The 19,558-nt window shown below is 43.2% G+C and overlaps 1 protein-coding gene across 1 annotated transcript in view; it reads left to right on the forward strand.

Annotated features, from left to right (window-relative positions):
* IQCK (IQ motif containing K) overlaps positions 1-19,558 on the forward strand; it is a 143,126-nt gene that overhangs the window by 25,369 nt on the left and 98,199 nt on the right. The window contains 3 exon segments of the mRNA XM_011931864.1: positions 3,504-3,517; positions 8,370-8,414; positions 11,346-11,372. Coding sequence (XP_011787254.1) covers positions 3,504-3,517; positions 8,370-8,414; positions 11,346-11,372 — 86 coding nt within the window.

Here is a 19,558-nt window from a genome sequence, read left to right on the forward strand (position 1 = left end):
ATGGTCTCGATCTCCTGACCTCGTGATCCGCCCGTCTCGGCCTCCCAAAGTGCTGGGATTACAGGCTTGAGCCACCGCGCCCGGCCTGGACAAGTCATTTCATCTTTCTGAGCCATTATTACTTCCTTCCATGTAAAATGAGGCTGATCATAGCACCTGCTCATGGGATTATCATGCTGATGAAATGAGGTAGCTCATGTAAAGTGCTTAGGCCAGTCCCTGGAACCTAGGAAGAACTCAATACATGTTAACTTATTTATCTCAGTGATACAGTGGTATAGGTACTTCACAGATAGGGTGGGTTACACCCGCTACCTAAGTGACTTCACTCTTGTTCCTGGGCCATGTGGAGTCCTGACTCAGGACTTGGTCCCAGTTCCCAGAAAAACCATCCAATTCCACAGTGATCTTGCAAGGAAGGTTATTTTGTGGGTCCTTTCATGGGAAGGTGGGGAAGAGGACCCCTACCTTTGTTGGCACTTATCAAGCAATACTTAATTAATCCTCTCTAGAAGGATTTCTGACCCTCCAGGAACCCCCTCCTCATGCTCACTCTGCAGACCCCTCCTGGATCCTGAACAGTTCAGCTGTGGCTCTCAACTTGCATGGCCCACTCAGCAAGGCCAAGCCCAGCATGCAGTTTTCCCTCCTCTTTTAAATGCAATTCGGCCATTATATAGCCCTTGTGGGTGGAACTGGGGATGGGGGCTTCATATCTCTCACCTAACAGAGACACAGTTGCAAGGTTTTCCTCATATTGCTTTGTTGGAAATCCTAGTTTTGACACATAGGCCTGGAGAATTCAAATCTGGGGACCTCAGTCCCCACTCTTTCTCCTGATGTGCTACTACAGACATGGTTGTCATATTTGAACCTGGGAAGACCACAATGATCAGATCCCTTATTTTCACTAGCAAGAGAGGGCACTGTGCTGATGAGAACTGTAAACAAAAAAGCTGGTAAAATAAAGTCAGTGATTCAGGTATTGATGATTAAATCCAGGCAATTGCTCTCCTGTCACGCGTGGTTTGACTACTGCTATGATAATCATCAGAAATTGTATCAAAAGTCAGAGAAGGCCTGGTGTGGTGGCTCATGCCTATAATCCCAGCACCTTGGGAGGCTGAGGTGGGCGGATCCCTGGAGCTTAGGAGTTTGAGACCACCCTGGGAAACGTGGCAAAACCCCATCTCTACAAAAAATACGAAAATTAACTGGGCATGGTGGCACATGCCTGTGGTTCCAGTTACTTGGGAGGCTGAGGTGGGAGAATCACTCGAACCCTGGAAGTTGAGTCTGCAGTGAGCCATGATGGCTCCACTGCACTCCAGCTTGGGTGACAGCACGAGACCCTGTCTCAAAAAAAAAAAAAAAAAAAAAAAGTCAGAGGAGCCCTCTCATTGATTTATTGCCCGTTGTTCATCAACACTGGTCAAATGCTTCCTATGCACCACCTTGTTTCACCCTTACAATAACCTTCTGAACCAGGTCCTCTTTTTCATCACCCCCTTTTTACCAAGGATAGCCCTGGGACGCAGAGAAGTTGAGCATTACTCAAGGTCACCTAGTAAGCAACAAACAGTACACATCTCCAACCTAGGCCCAGATGATCCTGAAGCCTGGGTTTCCATCCCTCCCAGTAAATGGGAGTTGGAGGCTGTCCTCAAAATAACTCCCAGAGATACTGGGTTTTTTTTCATTCATAGCTATTTTCTGAAGAACAGACTGCTTACTTGCCTTCGGTTATCAAATTTAAACTGCTTCTAATTTGTATCTGTTTTTCATTTGCCCACTTGGCTTTTCCTGACAATTTAATTCTTGTCCACTACTCATAACTGACCTTCCCCATCATCTGTGTTTTGACGATTGCTATGATAATCATCAGAAATTATATCACACTGTGGTGTGATACAGTTGGTAGGTATCCTGTGGTGTTAAACAGGTGCAAGGTGTAGCTGAGTGGAAGGGGAGTGAGGCTAGGTTGAAGAGTGGTCCCAGAGCAGACCCTTAGCCTGGCCATACCATTGTCAGATAGCTTTGTCTCTCTGCCTTCTGTTCTGCTGCTAAATGAGGAAGAGCACCTCACGAGTCACATCTCAGCAATTGTATCACTTTTTCCTATCTTGCTGTTGACCAAAGTATGTTCAGCGCACTGTGCCTTTTATTCGATTGAACAAAGGATGGAATGTAGTGATCAAACAGTGAAATAAACACAGTGGAATAATCTTTGTTTTCATATATGTAAAGAATATCTGGCTGGGTGCAGTGGCTCACGCCTATAATGCCAGCCCTTTGGGAGGCTGAGGCACGTGGATCACAAGGTCAGGAGTTCGAGACCAGCCTGGCCAACATGGTGAAACCCCCATCTCTACTAAAAATACAAAAATTAGCCAGGCGTGGTTGCACGTGCCTGTAGTCACAGCTACTTGGGAGGCTGAGGCAGAAGAATGGCTTGAATCCGGGAGACAGAGGTTGCAGTGAGCCAAGATCATGCCACTGCACTCCAGCCTGGGCAACAGAGCGAGACGCCATCTGAAAAAAAAAAAAAAGCATATCTGCAAGCAGGGTGAAGCAGGATGAGTCGACCTTGTTGAGTTCTGTTTAACAAACATTCATTAAGCCCTGCTGTGTGCTGATCATGAGGCCAGACCCCAGGTCACACAGAGGGCACAAGAAGACATGGCCCTGTCCTAGAGGAGCCATAATGATGAACTGAAGTTGTTTTTATTTTTCTTCCCCTTGTGTCTGTTTTTTCACTCCTCTGAAATAAGAATGAATAAGGAGAAATGACTACAGTGGATCTGTAGCTGGGGATTCATTTCTAGACCTTGGTGCATATATATTCCATTGTGCAACCTTTATTCTAATTTACTTGGCCATTATTCTTCTAATTTATACTCTTTCAGAGGGCACAGAAATCAGCTAAAAAGGCAGTAATTAAGATTTTACATGAAGGTTGCGTATCTAATATTTGCCCATAAAAAATTTTGTAACAAGGGGGCTAGAAACAGTTTCCAGCCTCTAAGCAGTGATAAAATGCTTTGAAAGAACCAGATAAATTTCTAATTTTATTAGAGATTAATGAGGCATCCTTGTGCCAACTCATATTTCATCGTTGACATCCTACAGATGAGCTACTCCTGAGACTAAATGAAAACAGTCTAAATGTCAAATGCTCCAGGGTGCTTGAACATAGCATTAAAGTTTAAATTTTATAATGAATGATAAAGGAATGTAGAAAATGTGGGTTGTTAAAGCTGTTCATGTGTGGCCAGGCGTGGTGGTTCACGCCTGTAATCCCACCACTTAGGGAGGCTGAGGTGGGAGGATTGCTTGCGCCCAGGAGTTCGAGACCAGCCTGGGCAACATGGTGAAATCCCGTCTCTACTAAAAATACCAAAATTAGCCAGGCATGGTGGCAGGCACCTGTAATTTCAGCTACTTGGGAGGCTGAGGCAGGAGACTTGCTTGAACCTGGGAGGCAGAGGTTGCAGTGAGCCGAGATCTCACCACTGCAGTCCAGCCTGGGTGACAGAGCGAGACTGAGTCTCAAAAACAACAAACACAACAACAAACCTGTTCACTTGTAAAAGTGGAGAAGCTTGAAAGGCAGGCACACTGGAGTTCAAAATCCTACTAGACCGCTTCCTTGCAGCGTGGCCCTAAGTAATCCGTGAGCCTTAGTTTCCTCAACTGTTAAAAGGACAGCAGACCTGCTCCTGTCATTGGGTGGAAGAGGGGAAGTAACGAATGATACTCTCAGACCCAAGGACTCCTCTGCTTCTCACGCTTTGCCAGGAAATTCAGTATTTTGAATGCTACAAATATGCAAGGTGGGTAAATTACTATTAACTTTCTTCATTTCCTGACTTAGGATTTTTAAATTAAATCTGATTCCCTCCATTGTTCCCCCTCCCCGCCCCCCAGTCATGTAGTCTTTTGTGGGTTATTTTCGAAGGCTTAAAAATCACATTAGTGCCGTTTCAACATTTGTCAGACCCGAGTGGAACTCCCGTTATCCAGATCTGCACAACAGATTCGCATTTTCTTGACTCGGCTGTTCCTCACATCCTGTCATTGGGAATAGATGCTTAAACTGAATGATGACTGGCCTCCAACCAAAATTACATAACTGGGGCATTCTTATCTGTCACCCACAACTGAACTTGCATCCAAATGGCTCTTACACAGCAGCATAATTCATTGGTGATTGGGGCCATTCAAATTATATCTTGAAATAGCATTTATATTAAGTTGCTCAAAAATACTTGCTGATCTGCGTTTTGCCCTTAAACTGCTGATGTCTAGTTATTTATACTTGACTTCATTATTTTTCTGTTTATTTTTTTTCTATGACGTAGCCCCCACAGTGCCTGGAACATAATAGGAACTCGATGAGTATTTATTGGATAAATGAATGAATATGGATTCTCAAAAGTCAGGGCTGGCCAGGCGCAGTGGCTCATGCCTGTAATCCCTGCACTTTGGGAGGCTGAGGCAGGTGGATCACTTGAGGTCGGGAGTTCGAGCCCACCATGGCCAACATGGCAAAACCCCGTCTCTACTAAGAATACAAAAAAATTAGTTGGGCATGGTGGCACGCGCCTGTAATTCCAGCTACTCGGGAGGCTGAGACAGGAGAATCGCTTGAACTCAGGTTGCAAAGGTTACAGTGAGCTGACATCACGCCACTGCACTCCAGCCTGGGTGACAGAGTGAGATTCTGTCTCAAAAAAATAAATTAAAAAATAAAAGTTAGGGTCTACTTTTAAGATAGTAATTAAGCTGCATGAGCACTCTATGGAGGACTGTGACCTTTATCCAGTTTGCCATAGCTATTACACACAGGAGGTAATTTATTAACTATACCTGCAGTGTCTGGATCTACTGCCTCTGGAGGGAGGTAGACAATGGGGAGACTGCCTAAGTCTGCTAGGCTCCCTGGAACTGGAGCTGGGCAAGGAGCTCCTCAAATTGAAGGAGCGTCATTCATAGACAATGGAGAGCCAGAGCAAGAGGCTAGGATTCAAGAATAGTAGTTGCCAGCACTTTTTGAGCCTTACTTTGTGCCAGATGTTATTCTAAGCACTTTACCTGAAGTCACTCATTTAATCCTCCCAACAATCTTTGGAGATGGATGCCATTATCATCATCTTACAGATCAGGGTTGTACAGCACCAGGTCTAACCAAGAAGCTCAAGTACACAACTAAAAAGTGGCAGAGCCAAGACTCAAACCAAAAATGGTTCCAGAGTCTAAGAGTTTGACCACTGCTCCACTCTGATGGTCAGTCTCACAGCTTGCTGAAAGCAGAGGCCAGATTCTGCCATGAAAGATGGGTCTGGAGGCTGCGGAGAAGAGGAATGAGAAGTTAGCAAGCCTTTTATTTAGGCTGTCCTGCCAGTACCATGAAACTCCAAGGAAAACCAGGGGGAACAGAGCAGACAGAGAAGCAGCAAGAGCTGGCACCTAATTACTATGCCATAGAGCATTTGGCCAGTTACACACACATCTATTGTGTGATGTGTGGTGTGTGTGGGTGTGTGTATAGGTGTAGGTGCATCTGCACACATGAATTGAGGCATTGTATGGTACTTGGTTCAGGAATTCCTTGATTCCAGCCTCTGGAATCAGGCAGACCCTTTCAACCCAGGCCTGTTCCCCAAAAGCTGTGTGAGCTTGATTATTTTGATTTTGAGTCACTCATCTTCAGATTCATGTATATATATATGTCATTTTAAATATTATGAACTTAATATAGTTTCTAACCAAACAGTTTGTTCCTACTTATTTTTTCTTCTTTTCTCTAAGCACACAAGTAGTGTATTTTTTCATTTTAAAAATTATTTTCATTTTTATTTTTAGAGATGGGGTCTCACTATGTTGCCCAGGCTGGTCTCAAACTCCTGAGCTCAACTGGTCCTCCTGCCTTGGTTTCCCAAAGTCCTGGGATTACAGGGACAAACCAGTGCACCTGACCCATCTTTAGATATTTAACTCTATTTTAAATGCTCAGTATAAAATTCAGCACATTTAATAGGCAGGTGTTTCTCTAATCCTTAATTTTTGGTGGAGATTACAATTGGGAGAATAAACCTTAAACACATGATTTCCATGAATTATCTCAGCCTAAGAGTTAGATCAAGACCCTGCACATTTCATGATATGAATTTAACAAATGAAATAGATTTATTTAACCCTTTCTCAAATGGTCATTTTCAATCGTGTAAAAAAAAGTAATTGAGATTTTTTAAGTGGCATCTGTATGGCATTAGAGTAACAATCTACAAATAAAGCCAATGGCCTTCTAGTTTTGCTGTGAAATTAGCTGGGTGCTAGCAGTATTTTATATTGTGTTAAATATACTCTGTGAAAGATAAATAACGGAAAATGAGGGCTTTGTACAAATAGCTGGTGGAAGTACATCTGTGGCCAACGATAGATAGTGTACAGACATTTCCTGTGTGTATAGCAATTTATGCAGCATGTATATATACAACAAGCCAAAGGTAACAGAATGCAGATAATAGTATCTAAATTCTTTAGCCAATAAGTGAAGAATCACGTGGAAGATGGGGAAGAGATGAAAGTTTGAACCCTTTGCTCTCCTGTATTTCATATTCTAATATTTTGAGTATATTTAAAAATTTCAGAAAAAGCATGAGTTACCTTTGTAATCAGGAAAAATAGAAGTTAATATTAAGTAACATTTTCAAGTCCTTATATTTGACCCTGCTGCCTCGTCTAGGTTATTTTCTTTCTGTCTTTCCTTTTCACTGACACACTCAGTGAATCACCTCACCTACATCTTTTTACCATTCATTGTTTCTTTAATGTGGCACTCTGGCATCTAAATGCTCACTATGTCTGGTACAACGCAAGTTTACTAATGACCTAGTACTGCCAAATTCTGTGACCTATTCCAGGGACAAAAAGGAGGCCAGTATGTTTGGGGCAGAGTGAGCAAAAGAGAGGAGAGGTGAGTTTGACAGGGTCAGCCCTGCAGTGGCCGTACCATCACATGGGCCAGTAAAGAAAGTGGGTTTTATTTTAAAAGCAGTTGGAAATAATCATTTCCATGACTGTCAACCCTGTTGGGCCCAGTGCTCCCTTGTCATAGCGTTGTATAGTGTGCTTCTTGCTATCCTGAAATGAAATGCTTAGATGATATAATATAACCTATTTATCAGTTACCTGATTGCTATGTTGTACAATAAACTACGTGAAAACTTTATGGCTTAAAATAACGATTTATTATTTCTCATGACTCTGGGCCGACTGGGCAGTTCTGCTGCTCTCTCCTGGGGTCATTCACGTGACTGCGTTCAGCTGGTAACTGGGCTGGGTTGGAAGGTCCAATTCTATCTCACTTATATGTCTGGGGCCCTGGTGCTGACTGCTAGCTGGGGCACTTCGGTTCTCCTTCGTGTGGCCTCGCATCTTCCAGTGGGCCAGACCAGCTCCTTTACAGCACGGTGGTCTCCAGCAGCTTTCCAAGAGGGTAAAAGCAAAAGTGCAAAGCCAAGACCTTCTGGAACATGACTTCCACCAAGTTCTCTACTAAAATTACTAAGAATTAGCCGGGCATGGTGGCACGTGCCTGTAATCCCAGCTACTTGGGAGGCTGAGGCATGAGAATAGCTTGAACCCGGGAGGCAGAGGTTGCAGTGAGCAGAGATCTAGCTTGGGGGACAGAGTGAGACTCTGTCTCGAAAAAACAAACAAACAAGAAAAGAGTCTGGCTTCATTTCTTTTTTTTTTTTTTAATTTTTGTGTATACATCGTAGGTATATATATTTATGGGGTGCATGAGATGTTTTGCTACAGGCATACAATGCGAAATATCATGGAGAATGGAGTTTCCATCCCCTAAGTAACTTTGTGTTACAAACAATCCAATTACATATACTCTTTTACTTATTTTAAAATGTACACTTAAGTTTTTATTGACTACAGCCACCCTGTTGTGCTATCAAATAGTAGGTCTTAGTTGTTGCCATTAACCATCCCCAATCTGACATTCATTCCTACTGTGTCTCATGGTGATAAGGCTGTGGATGCTGAAAATATTTCCCATTGTGACTCTTAGAATTGCTGTCAGATCTAGTTTGTAAGCCATGCAAGAAAATCTTATTATAACTTTATAGTCAAGTTTCTTCTCTTTTTTATTTTAAACAAAAGAGCATTGATCACTTTATTTCCCAAACTTGGCTACGACTTGCTTTTTTTTCTGAAAATCAAAGTGATCCTCAAAGGACAAGGCTTTGAAAAGAAAGTCAGCAGGCTCTGACCCGAGGGTGACCCCATGGTTCTTTTACAAAATGAAGGGCAGTGGCTTTGTGGCAGGATTTTCCTTCTCTGGTCTGAAGCTTTTTCCTCTGGCTTTGAGGGGCATGGCTTTATGCCAGATGGCTGTGGTAGGAGTCTTGACTAACTGCCAGATAGGGGGAACATTATCATTTGGCCATAAATTACATTTCGATTATTATGTACTTTATCAGTTAACTTTTTGCCATATAACAAACTACCTCAAAAGTTAGTGGCTTAAAATTACAAGCATTGGTCAGCCATCGTGGCTCATGGCTGTAATCCCAGCAATTTGAGAGGCCGAGGCATGAGGATCATTGAGCTCAGGAGTTCAAGACCAGCTTGGGCAACATAGCAAGACCCCTATCTCTACCCAAAAAAAAAAAAAAATCATAACCATTTATTTAGCTCACTTTTCTGCAAGTTAACAACTTGGGCTAGATTTACCTGGGAGTTTCTTCTGGCCTTGGCTGGGTTCATTCATGTGTCTTTGGCAGCTACTGGGTGGGCTAGATGCTGGCTGGTTTAGGATGGCCTCAACTGGGATGAGCTGTTCCATGTGGTCTCTCATCCTCTATCAGATTAACCCTAGGTTGTTCATATGGCAGCCAGGCAGGGTTGCTTCAATTCAATTAGATGCGTCAAGGCCTCTTGAGCCTGAGGCTTGGAACTGACCTAGTGTCACTTTCACACGTTAGAGTGGCCAAAGCAAGTCACAAGGCCAGCCTAGATCCAAAGAGTTAGGAAACAGATTCCTTTTTTTTTAAGTAAATGTATGGGGTATAAATACAATTTCATTACATGCATAGATTGCATAGTGGCCAAGTCAGGGCTTTAGGGTATCTGTCTCCCAAATAACACACATTGTACCCAATAAGTAGTTTGTCATCATCACCCTCCTTCCACCCCTTCAGCCTTCTGAGTCTTCATTATCTGTCATTGCGCCCTCTCCATGTGTGTATATACAGGTTTTAGCACCCACTTATGAATAAGAACATGCGCTATTTTACTTTCTGTGTCTGGCTTGTTTCACTTAAGATAATGCCCCCCCCAGTTCCATCCATGTTGCTGCAAAATACATGAGTTCGTTCCCTTTTATAGATTCCACTTCTTGATGGGAAGAGCTATAAAGTCACACTGCAAAGGGTAGGAAGGCCGGAGAATGGTGGCCTTTTTTGCAACTTACCGTATACATTGCGTTAGAAATAATATGGACCGGGCCACAGTTGGCAGCTGTGACTGCTGGCTCCAGCCTGGTGACTTCAGGAAAGATAAAATGAGCTAATGTGTGAAGGGGCTTTTTCTGGAGTTCAACCATCTGGGCTCAAATTCTTTTTTTTTTTTTCAGTCAGAGTCTTACTCTGTTGCCCAGGCTGGAGTGCAGTGGTGTGATCACGGCTCACTGCAACCTCCACCTCCCGGATTCAAGCAATTCTGGTGCCTCAGCCTCCCGAATAGCTGGGATTACAGGCGTGTGCCACCAGTCCCAGCTATTTTTTGTGTTTTTAGTAAAGACAGCGTTTCACCATGTTGGCCAGGCCAGTCTGAAACTCCTGACTTTAGGTGATCCACCCACCTCTCCCTCCCAAAGTGCTGGAATTACAGGCATGAGCCACTGACCCCAGCTAAATTCTTATCCTTCCATTTACTACTAAGTGACTTTGGGCAAGGTATTTAGCATCTCTGTGCCCTCATTTTCTGATCTGTAAAATACGAATTACCTATAACACATCGTAGTAATATGTCCTTGTTGTGAGGATAAATGAGTTAAGTAAAACTTAAGAGTGGCACATAGAAAACACTCAATACACATTCACTGTTGTTAATCCTATTAGCGTTTCTCTTGGAAAACAGCCAGTCTGTAAAGGAGTGCTATTCCCCATGGCCTCTTCTGGTTGACCAATTGTTACATGAGTAAATGGAGGGTGTAATTCTCTTACTGCATTCTGGACATTACAGATAGATGGCCAAGGATGGACTCTCCTTGTCATTCTGAAAATACTGGTACCTTTTTAAAATCATAGGTATTAGTAAAAATCAAAACATAACTCTTGGAAATAATGATGAGCTTAGAATCTGAGAATGTAATATAAAGACACCTCCCAGAGTTAAGGAACTGCTAGAATCACAGCCTGTAATGGAAAAAAAACAAAACAAAACAAACAAAAACACCAGCCCTGCAAGTATCCCAGCCTTCTCTTGAGAATTTATGTCTAAAGAAGGAAGCCATTTTAAAAAAGAATGAAAATGAGGTTTTTTTCAAAGAACATATCTTAAAGTAAATCATTGACTCTCTTGGTTGTTTAGAGAACTGCGTTTCTCCTACTACTGTTTAGGAGCAGGAAAAACCAGGTCACAAACTAGTCCCAGATCCAAAGATGTTTCAACTGTTAACCCCTTAGAATCATAAAGGGTTATCCAGGAAATAGTGAAGAGAGATGAAACAGCTTTCTTAAAATCAGACTTCAGTGTCAGAAATCACGTGCTGTGGATTTTTCCATGATTCCATATGAAAGATCATCTCTCAGTTATTCATAACGTTCTGAAGCTGACACCTTCCAACTACACACGTCAGCTACCTGTTTTTGTAAATGAAATTTCATTGGAACACAGCTATGCCTGCTCCTTTACCTATTACTTGTAACAACTTTTTCACTACAATGGCAGAGTTGAATCGTTGTGACATGAGCCTGTGTTTACTATCTGACCCTTCAAGAAAAAGTTTGGCCAGGCATGGTGGCTCAGATGTGTAACCCCAGCACTTTAGGAGGCTGAGGCAGGAGCATCGCCTGAGCCCAGGAATTCAAGACCAGCTTGGGCAACATGGTGAAACCCCGTCTCTACAAAAATTAAATTTACACAATTTGCTGGGCACTGTGATGTGCGCCTGTAGTCCCAGGTACTCCGAAGGCTGAGGTGGGAGAATCCACTGAGCCTGGGAGGTCAAGGCTGCAGTGAGCTATGATTGCAGCACTGCACTCCAGCCTGGGCAACAGGGTGAAATCCTATTTCAAAAAGGAAAAAAAAAAACAAAAAAGAAAAAGTTTGCCTATTCATGCTTTGAAGTCCTGGAACTAGCCGTATTTTTGTAGTCATAGCTGTTATGTGGGAGGCAGTATAGTATAAAGGAAGCCGAATGATTAAGTAGTTATTGTTGTGTGGGAGGCACTACAGTGTAATGGACGCTTAATGATTTAGTATAGAATTTGGAGCCATTTTCACCTGAGTATAGGGCCTTGTTCCACCTCTTTCTAGATGTGTGACCCCAGACCTTGCTAGTATTGTGACCTTGTGATTTTAATCTTTCTAAGCCTTAATCTCTTCCTCTGTAAAACGTAAATAATAATAGTAATTGCTTCAGATAAGGGAGTTTATGATTTTTGTGTGTGTCTGTGTGACGGAGTCTCGTATTGTGGCCCAGGCTGGAGTGCAGTGGCATGATCCTGGCTCACTGCAACCTCCACCTCCCTGGTTCAAGGGATTCTCCTGCCTCAGCCTCACAAATAGCTAGGACTACAGGCGTGCACCACCATGCCCGGCTAGTTTTTGTATTTTTAGTAGAGCTGGGGTTTCACCATGTTGGCCAGGCTAGTCTCGAACTCCTGATCTCAAGTGATCTGTCTGCCTTGGCCTCCCAAAGTGCTGGGATTACAGGATTGAACCATCGTGCCTGGCCTAAGTTAACAAGAATTTTTTTTTTTTTTTCCTGTGATGGAGTGTCTTGCTCTGTCACCCAGGCTGGAGTGACAGCAACTCTCCTGTCTCAGCCTCCCAAGTAGCTGGGGCTATACGTGTGCACCACCATGCCCGGTTAATTTTTGTGTTTTTAGTAGAGACAGGGTTTCACCATGTTGGCCAGGCTGGTCTCGAACTCCTGACCTCAAGTGATCCATACACCTTGGCCTCCCAAAGTGCTGGGATTACAGGCACAGGCCACCAATCCCAGCTAATTTTTATATTTTTCATAGAGATAGAGTTTTCACCATGTTGGCCAGGCTGGTCTCGAACTCCTGACCTCAAGTGATCCATACACCTTGACCTCCCAAAGTGCTGGAATTACAGACGTGAGCCACTGCGCCCAGCCAAGAATTTAGTAAGATAATGCATTTAAAGTATTCAGCTAAGTGCTTGGCACAGCTACAGTGAAAGATAACAATTAGAACAAAATTAAATTGGAAAAAGTGGAAGTCTGAAAATGAGACAGTCTGAGAGGAAGAGGTGGACAGGGACTGGCCATTTAGGGGGAGTTGAATGGTAGCAGTGGTGTCAGAAATGTGGAGGGCTGTGGTAGGTGTGGTGATGGGGGTGGGACTGCTGGAGTTAGGTGGGCTTGAATCTCTCCTTCAACTCTGCTAGCTCTGGGCCCCAGGGAAGTTTCCTGAAATGCTGTGAGCCTCAGTTTTCTTATTTGTTAAGTGAGGAAGTGATAATCATAGTATCCACCTCACCAGGGCTGTGGGGAAGAATAAATGAGATGGGGTGTGTCAAGCACAGTAATGGGAGCCATCGTTATTAAGAATTGTGCTTGGCCAAGCACAGTGGTTCACACCCATTATCCCGCACTTTGGGAGTCCAACGTAGGTGGATCACTTGAGATCAGGAATTGGAGACCAGCCTGGGCAATATAGCAAGACCCCATCTCTACAAAAAATAGAAATTATTCAGGCATAATGCCATGTGCCTATAGTCCCAGCTACTCGGGAGGCTGAGGTGAGAGGATTGCTTGAGCCCAAGAGTTTGAGGCTGCAGTAAGCTATGATCACACCACTGCACTCCAGCTTGGGTGACAGAGCGAGACCCTGTCTCTAAAAGAGATAAATAAATAAAAATAAAATTTAAAATTGTGCTTGAAGGAGGGAGGCAAATGCGAGCAAGTGCAAAGCCAGAGGGAAGAGAGATGGGGTCCAGGTAGGCGATGAGAGAAAGAATAAATTCAGTTTTAGGCAGGAGTAGCGAGATGGATCAGGACAGGCATGTCATCAAGCCTCTGCCAGTAGCCTCCTGTAACACAGGGCTTGGCATGCCTTCTCCAAGCAGAGAGCAGGCCTTGAAGGGAGTGCTCCAGATCCCTTGGTTTCTCAGAGGCATGGCTTTGAAGCTAGGTGTGCAAATAGTTTTGATTCTGAGATCAAAATACGTGGGAGTAGAATTTGTACAAAGACTTGCCTTCTCCTTATTGAATCTGCATTGACATTGACCTTTCTGATCTTCCGATTATAGTTATAGCTGCTTTCCTGAGTGCCCCTGGGCTGGCCACACTCTACAAGAGTTGGAAGGGGAAAAGGTTGTAAGGCAGGAAATCAACTGTGCAATTGTTAAAATAGAACTTCAACAGTGTTTTTAGACTGAAGTCTAGTTAAAAGGCCACAGTACCATTTCTGCTCTGCCATGACCTGCATTGCATTCCACTGGAACAAATTAAGTCTGAGATGTGTAAATAGCATTATGAAGATTAAACCTTACAGTTAGGTTGATGTTCTTAAGGAATTCCATGACATTCAGCCATGCCTTTGGATTAGGTTAATTGGAACACGAGCGATCAGAATTTAATTAGAATTTAATTGAACTGCTATATTAAACAGAGCTGGCTCAGTGGCTACATTGCAAACTTCACTTGGAAATTCTTTCTGATGCATCTCTGAAAATATTTTGAGCACTCAGAGTAAAGTTAATCATTTTTACTGTAAGCAATTTTTGATAAAAGGCTTATATTGTTAGCAGTAAAAAGTAGTGGAAACGCAAATGAGTTTGTTTCAGCTGGGGAGTATTAAGTATGCGGAGCTAAGATTTCCTTATTTGCTGGCGTTAACTCTTTGAGGGCAGGTCCTGAACATGGCAGAAAACCCCATACAAACTGCCCTAAGCAGAAAGGGATTGTTTTCTTTCTTTCTGTCTTTGTATATTACTTATTTATTTTTTGAGATAGAGTCTCACTCTGCCGCCCAGGCTGGGGTGAGATTATAGCTCACTGCAGCCTCAATCTACCCCAGCTCTAACGATCCTCCCACCTCAGCCTCCTGAGTAGCTGGGACTATGGGCATACATGCCACCATGCCTGGCTAGTTTTTGTATTTTTTGTAGAGATGGGGCTTTGCCATGATGGCCAGGCTGGTCTCAAACTTCTCAGCTTAAATGGTCAACACAGCAAAACCCCTGTCTCTACAAAAAAAAAAAAACTTTTGAAAATTACCTGAGCATTGTGGCATGTGCCTGTAGTCCTGGCTACTCAGGAAGCTGAGGCATGGAGATCCCTTGAGCCTAGGACCCCAAGGCTACAGTGAACTATGATCATGCCATTGCACTCCAGCCTAGGAGCAAGACCCTGTCTCTAAAAATAAAATAAATAAATAAAAATACCTTCTTTGGAATAAGTCCTTGGAACTAAGGGAATTGTGATTTAGTGGCATGTTAGGCAAGGAAAGGGGCCCCACGCAAAGCCCATAGTTTTTGCTGGGGAAAAATGGATTCCTGAAAGGAACTCAGGGTGCTGTTACCAAAATAAGATGGAAGGGATACTGAGCACATGTCTTAGTTAGGGTGCATTATGTTGCAACTAGCAGGAACTGACTTAAATAATACAGAGGATTTATTGGCTCAGGAAACTAGAAGGCCCCAAGGTAGAGAGGGAAGGCTTCAGGGTTGGTTTGATTCAGGAACTCTGATATAGCTAAGGAGGTCGTGGTTCTCTCCTGCCTCTCTTCTTGGCCTCTAGCAGAGTCAGCTTTATCCCGGGGCTGGCTTCCTTTGGATTGGCAAAACAGCCGCGACCACTGCCTCGGCTTTGTATCCACCTACTACATCAAACAGAAGGGGGCCAGCAAACTGTTTCAGGAAAGCGAAGGAAATTAACTTCCCAGAAGCCCCAGCACACCTCCCCTGACATCTCATCGCTCTGAAGTGGGTCACATGCCCATTCCTGATTCAGTGCATCCCTTTGGCCAGGATAAATGTGGACCAGATTGGCTCAGGTCTAGGTGGGGTGAGGTGGGATTATCTCACCTGCCTTATCAGGGTTCACACCTGGAGCTGAGGTGGAGTTAACCATCTGCACCTACTGTCACTTACTACCCAGGTCAGGAGCTGCAGGGTGGCAGTTTGGGGGCATTTAATTAATAACCACACTGGGGCCGTGCCTTACTCATTTTCTTTATCTCCTGTGTTTAGCACAGGGCGTGCACACAGTAAGTAAATGTTGAACAGAGTCAGCCTGGAACAATGCACTTTGCTTAATTTGGAAAGAAATCAGTTTTGTGCATGAGTAAAATGATGGCTGAAAATACATTTTATGTCAGTTTTAAATATGGATTAAATGTGGACTCTGGGTAGAGGCCATAAGACCGCCTCTTTTCCTATCTTATTCCATGCAATGTAAATTTTTCCTTTTTGGCTTTTGGTTGCTCATCAAATTCCATTACAGTGAAGACTATTGTAGACCATAGTTGGTGTCAGGAAACTATTTCTAACTCCGGACAAATTCTTTGATGATCTCAGGACACTAAAATTTGCTACTACGAATAATTCTGTACAATTACAGAATTTTTTTTTCTCTTTCTTTCTTTTCTTTTTACATTCCTTGCCCATCTCATAGTCATTCATTGTAGTTATTTTCCTTTATATAATTAAATACCTGAATATCCTTTAAAAAGTACAAGGGCTTTGGTCAGTGAGGAAGAAACTCTTATTTCCTGGTCTTGACCAATAAGGAAAGTTAGTAATACCATCAGCTTTTGTTCGAAAAAAAATTCTAAAGAGTGGAAACAATAGATTCTGGCAGGAAAGGTGTGGTAGAATTATTTTAGCATGATCCCTTTTCAGCCAAAACACTTTTTGAAATGACCCTGTGGCCCGGGCTGGAGGTCTTGGTCACTGTGATTAGTGCATGTTTTGAACTTCTTTGGAGAAGTATTAAGTTTTCTCTAATGAAATGCCTTCTCAGTGCAAAAAAAAAATGTGAATACTTGTTTGCAGTTTGCTATAAATATTTTGGCATCTGGTTATAGGCCAAGTGTATGCTTATTTCTAGGATCATAATTATGGATGGTTTCATCGTGTCTGGGAATTCTGGGGTATCTGGAAATGTGTTGTGGAAAATAATGTGGGGAAGGAGGCTGTGATGTTCTACGTGTATGCCACATCCACAGTCCTTAACTGCTGCTCTTTGTTCCTACTTTATCCATGTCCCCATCACCCAGACTACAAGTGATTGAACCAGGAATATGGATCAGGCCCTTGGGCAGCCACTCTTAGATGGCGAATGACTGTGAAATGGGCTACCCAACAGGGATGGTCTCTCTTGGGAGTGTCTAACTAGTCCTATCAGATTCTCCCATCTGGGAAGTGGGGATGTCACACTGCAGAGAGAACAGGCAGACCGTAGCACAGGGAGGAGGGGACACCTAGAGACAACCTTAAAGTCAGAGAAAGGAGGACAGAGAATCAATTAGGAGAGAACAGCAGAAAAAGCAACAGCAAGCAATGAAAGGAGCCATGGCCAAGGAGCTGAACTCCGCATAACCATAACTAGAACCAGAACCGTTGTTGGATGACTGTAGCCTCGCCTGTGCCCTGAATAGCCATGAGCAATGGTCCAGTTCTTCCTGAGACCTGGCTCTGCCACCAGCCAGAGAAATTCTCATTTTCCCCATCATTCCTTTTACCTGTACAGTCACTCCCCGTGGTAGAATAGATTATACTTCAGAAATATTTTTGGCCTCTCCCTAAGAGAGGTTTGACCATGTGACCAACTGCTTTGGTCAGCATGACATATGTCATTTCCAAACACATGCTGAAAGAGTCAAAACAGGCCAAGCGCAGTGACTTACACCTGTAATGCCAGCATTTTGGGAGGCTGAGGCAGGAGAATGACATGAACCCAGGAGGTGGAGCTTGCAATGAGCTGAGATTGTGCCACTGCACTCCAGACAGCTGCCTTGTCCCTTCCATCTATGGGTGCCATCTATGAGGAACCAGACACCAAATCTGCTAGCACTTTTATCTTAGACTTCCCAGCCTCTAGAACTGTGAGAGATAAATGTTTGTTGTTTATTAGTCACCTAGTTTATGATATTTTTGTTATTGCCACCTGAATGGACTAAGACATGAAGTAAACTCAGCATATTTCTATTCCTTATAAGCCCAAAGAGTCTTAACCAACACAGTGCCATAGCCAGCCACACTTCAGTCCCCTGGACTCACAGCATGTGCTTTTAACTTTTCTAGGTGGAATTATATGAGTCATCTGACGCCAATTCAATTGCTTTTTAATGCTAGCTGTTTCTCTTTCCAGCCTTCGGTCCTCCAGTGTATCTCGTCTACATGCATCCAGTATAAAAATTGGTACAAAATACTGTCTGGATTGAACCTCTATTAATTTCTGCATTTTTGGCTGGGCGCTGTGGCTCATGCCTGCAATCCCAGCACTTTGGGAGGCCAAGTCGGGTAGATCACTTGAGGCCAGCAGTTAGAGGCCAGCAGTTGGAGACCAGCCTGGCCAACATGGCAAAACCCCGTAACTACTAAAAACACAAAAATTAGCCAGGCCATGGTAATGCTATGCCTACGCCTGTAATCCTAGCTACTTGGGAGACTGAGGCTTGAACCCAGGTGGTGGAGGTTGCAGTGAGCGGAGATCGTGCCACTGCACTCCAGCCTGGGCAACAGAGTGAGACTCTGTCTAAAAAAACAAAATTCTGCATTTTCTCTTTTAGAGGTCTGGGTCTTTTTTGATGGTATTTTCCTCCCATTTCCCTTCTCCTCCAATTTTATTATTTAAAAAATTAATCAAGGCCGGGCGCGGTGGCTCAAGCCTGTAATCCCAGCACTTTGGGAGGCCGAGACGGGCGGATCACGAGGTCAGGAGATTGAGACCATCCTGGCTAACACTGTGAAACCCCGTCTCTACTAAAAAATACAAAAAACTAGCCGGGCGAGGTGGCGGGTGCCTGTAGTCCCAGCTACTCGGGAGGCTGAGGCAGGAGAATGGCGTAAACCCGGGAGGCGGAGGTTGCAGTGAGCTGAGATCTGGCCACTGCACTCCAGCCCGGGCGACAGAGCAAGACTCCGTCTCAAAAAAAAAAAAAAAAAAAAAAAAAAATTAATCAGATAGATGAACTGAGAGAATTTTGGATTGCATTCCCACGTATCCACTGCCTTGATTCTACAATTTCCATTTTGCTTTATTTATTTTATCACATATCTATCCATGAACCCATCAATCCATCCCTCTATTCATTCATCTTGGTTTTCTGGATGCATTTCAGAGTAAGTTGCAGACTTTTGAGGACATGATGATGCCTTAACCCTTGACACCTAGTCTTTTTCCTTTTTAATTACAGATTAAAAGAATATTTTTAAACCTTGTTAGAGGCTGCCTTAACTGTTCCGTCTGCTCTCCCAAACTTGAGCATTTTCACCCATTAACAATCAAGGGCTCAGTGTATTTGCCCACATTACATAAACCCTGTGTGCCATCGCTGTCTAAATCTCGCTCTTTAATTTCTTTCTCTCCTACTTCCTCTCTTATTTCATCACTCACCACAACTTTTCATTTGCTTTTCCTTCTCTCTTTCAGCTCCTCAGCAGATAATTTTTAAACTAAACAACAGCTGAACAATATCCCCACTGTTCCACATGTCTGGGTATGCATAGCACGTCCACGCTTGCCTAGAACAGAAGGAAAACCCTATTTCTTCCATTTTATTTCTTTGCATCAAAAGTGATTAAATCTGTGTGCATGACCTTCATACATCATCAGACCATTTAGCTATTTTTAAAATCTATTTATTAAAGTCAAGCTGCATTCTCTTTGCAGAAGTAATCTTTACCACTAAACGATGTGATAAATGCCGAGGGAACAATGCAACTTTTGTAGGGCAGGAGAGAGACACTGCCATCCAACAATTGCCAGATTGTTTAAATTATTATACAGCAATTCGGACTAGTTACATATTTGCATTGTTATACAAGTATTTTCTTATTTTGGTTAAAGATGGCTTTTTGAAGGGACTCCTATTCTTGCAGGGCAGATTAGAAGACATTGTTACATGGTCTGATACATTGCATTTTATTATGCCAGCCAGCAGTATTTCCATTTTTTCATAAAGGAGTTTCAGCAATGAGGTAAAAGATTGCAGGTAATCTCCAGTAACTCAGGCACCACAATATTTTATTTACTAAAAACTCCAATAAAGATTTCAGTAAAAAGTGTGAAGGAGCCTTTTCTTTTTGGTGAAACATCAATTCCACAACAATC

This window comes from Colobus angolensis, unplaced genomic scaffold, assembly GCF_000951035.1.
Source record: "Colobus angolensis palliatus isolate OR3802 unplaced genomic scaffold, Cang.pa_1.0 Scaffold92, whole genome shotgun sequence".
NCBI classification, from domain to species: Eukaryota; Metazoa; Chordata; class Mammalia; order Primates; family Cercopithecidae; genus Colobus; species Colobus angolensis.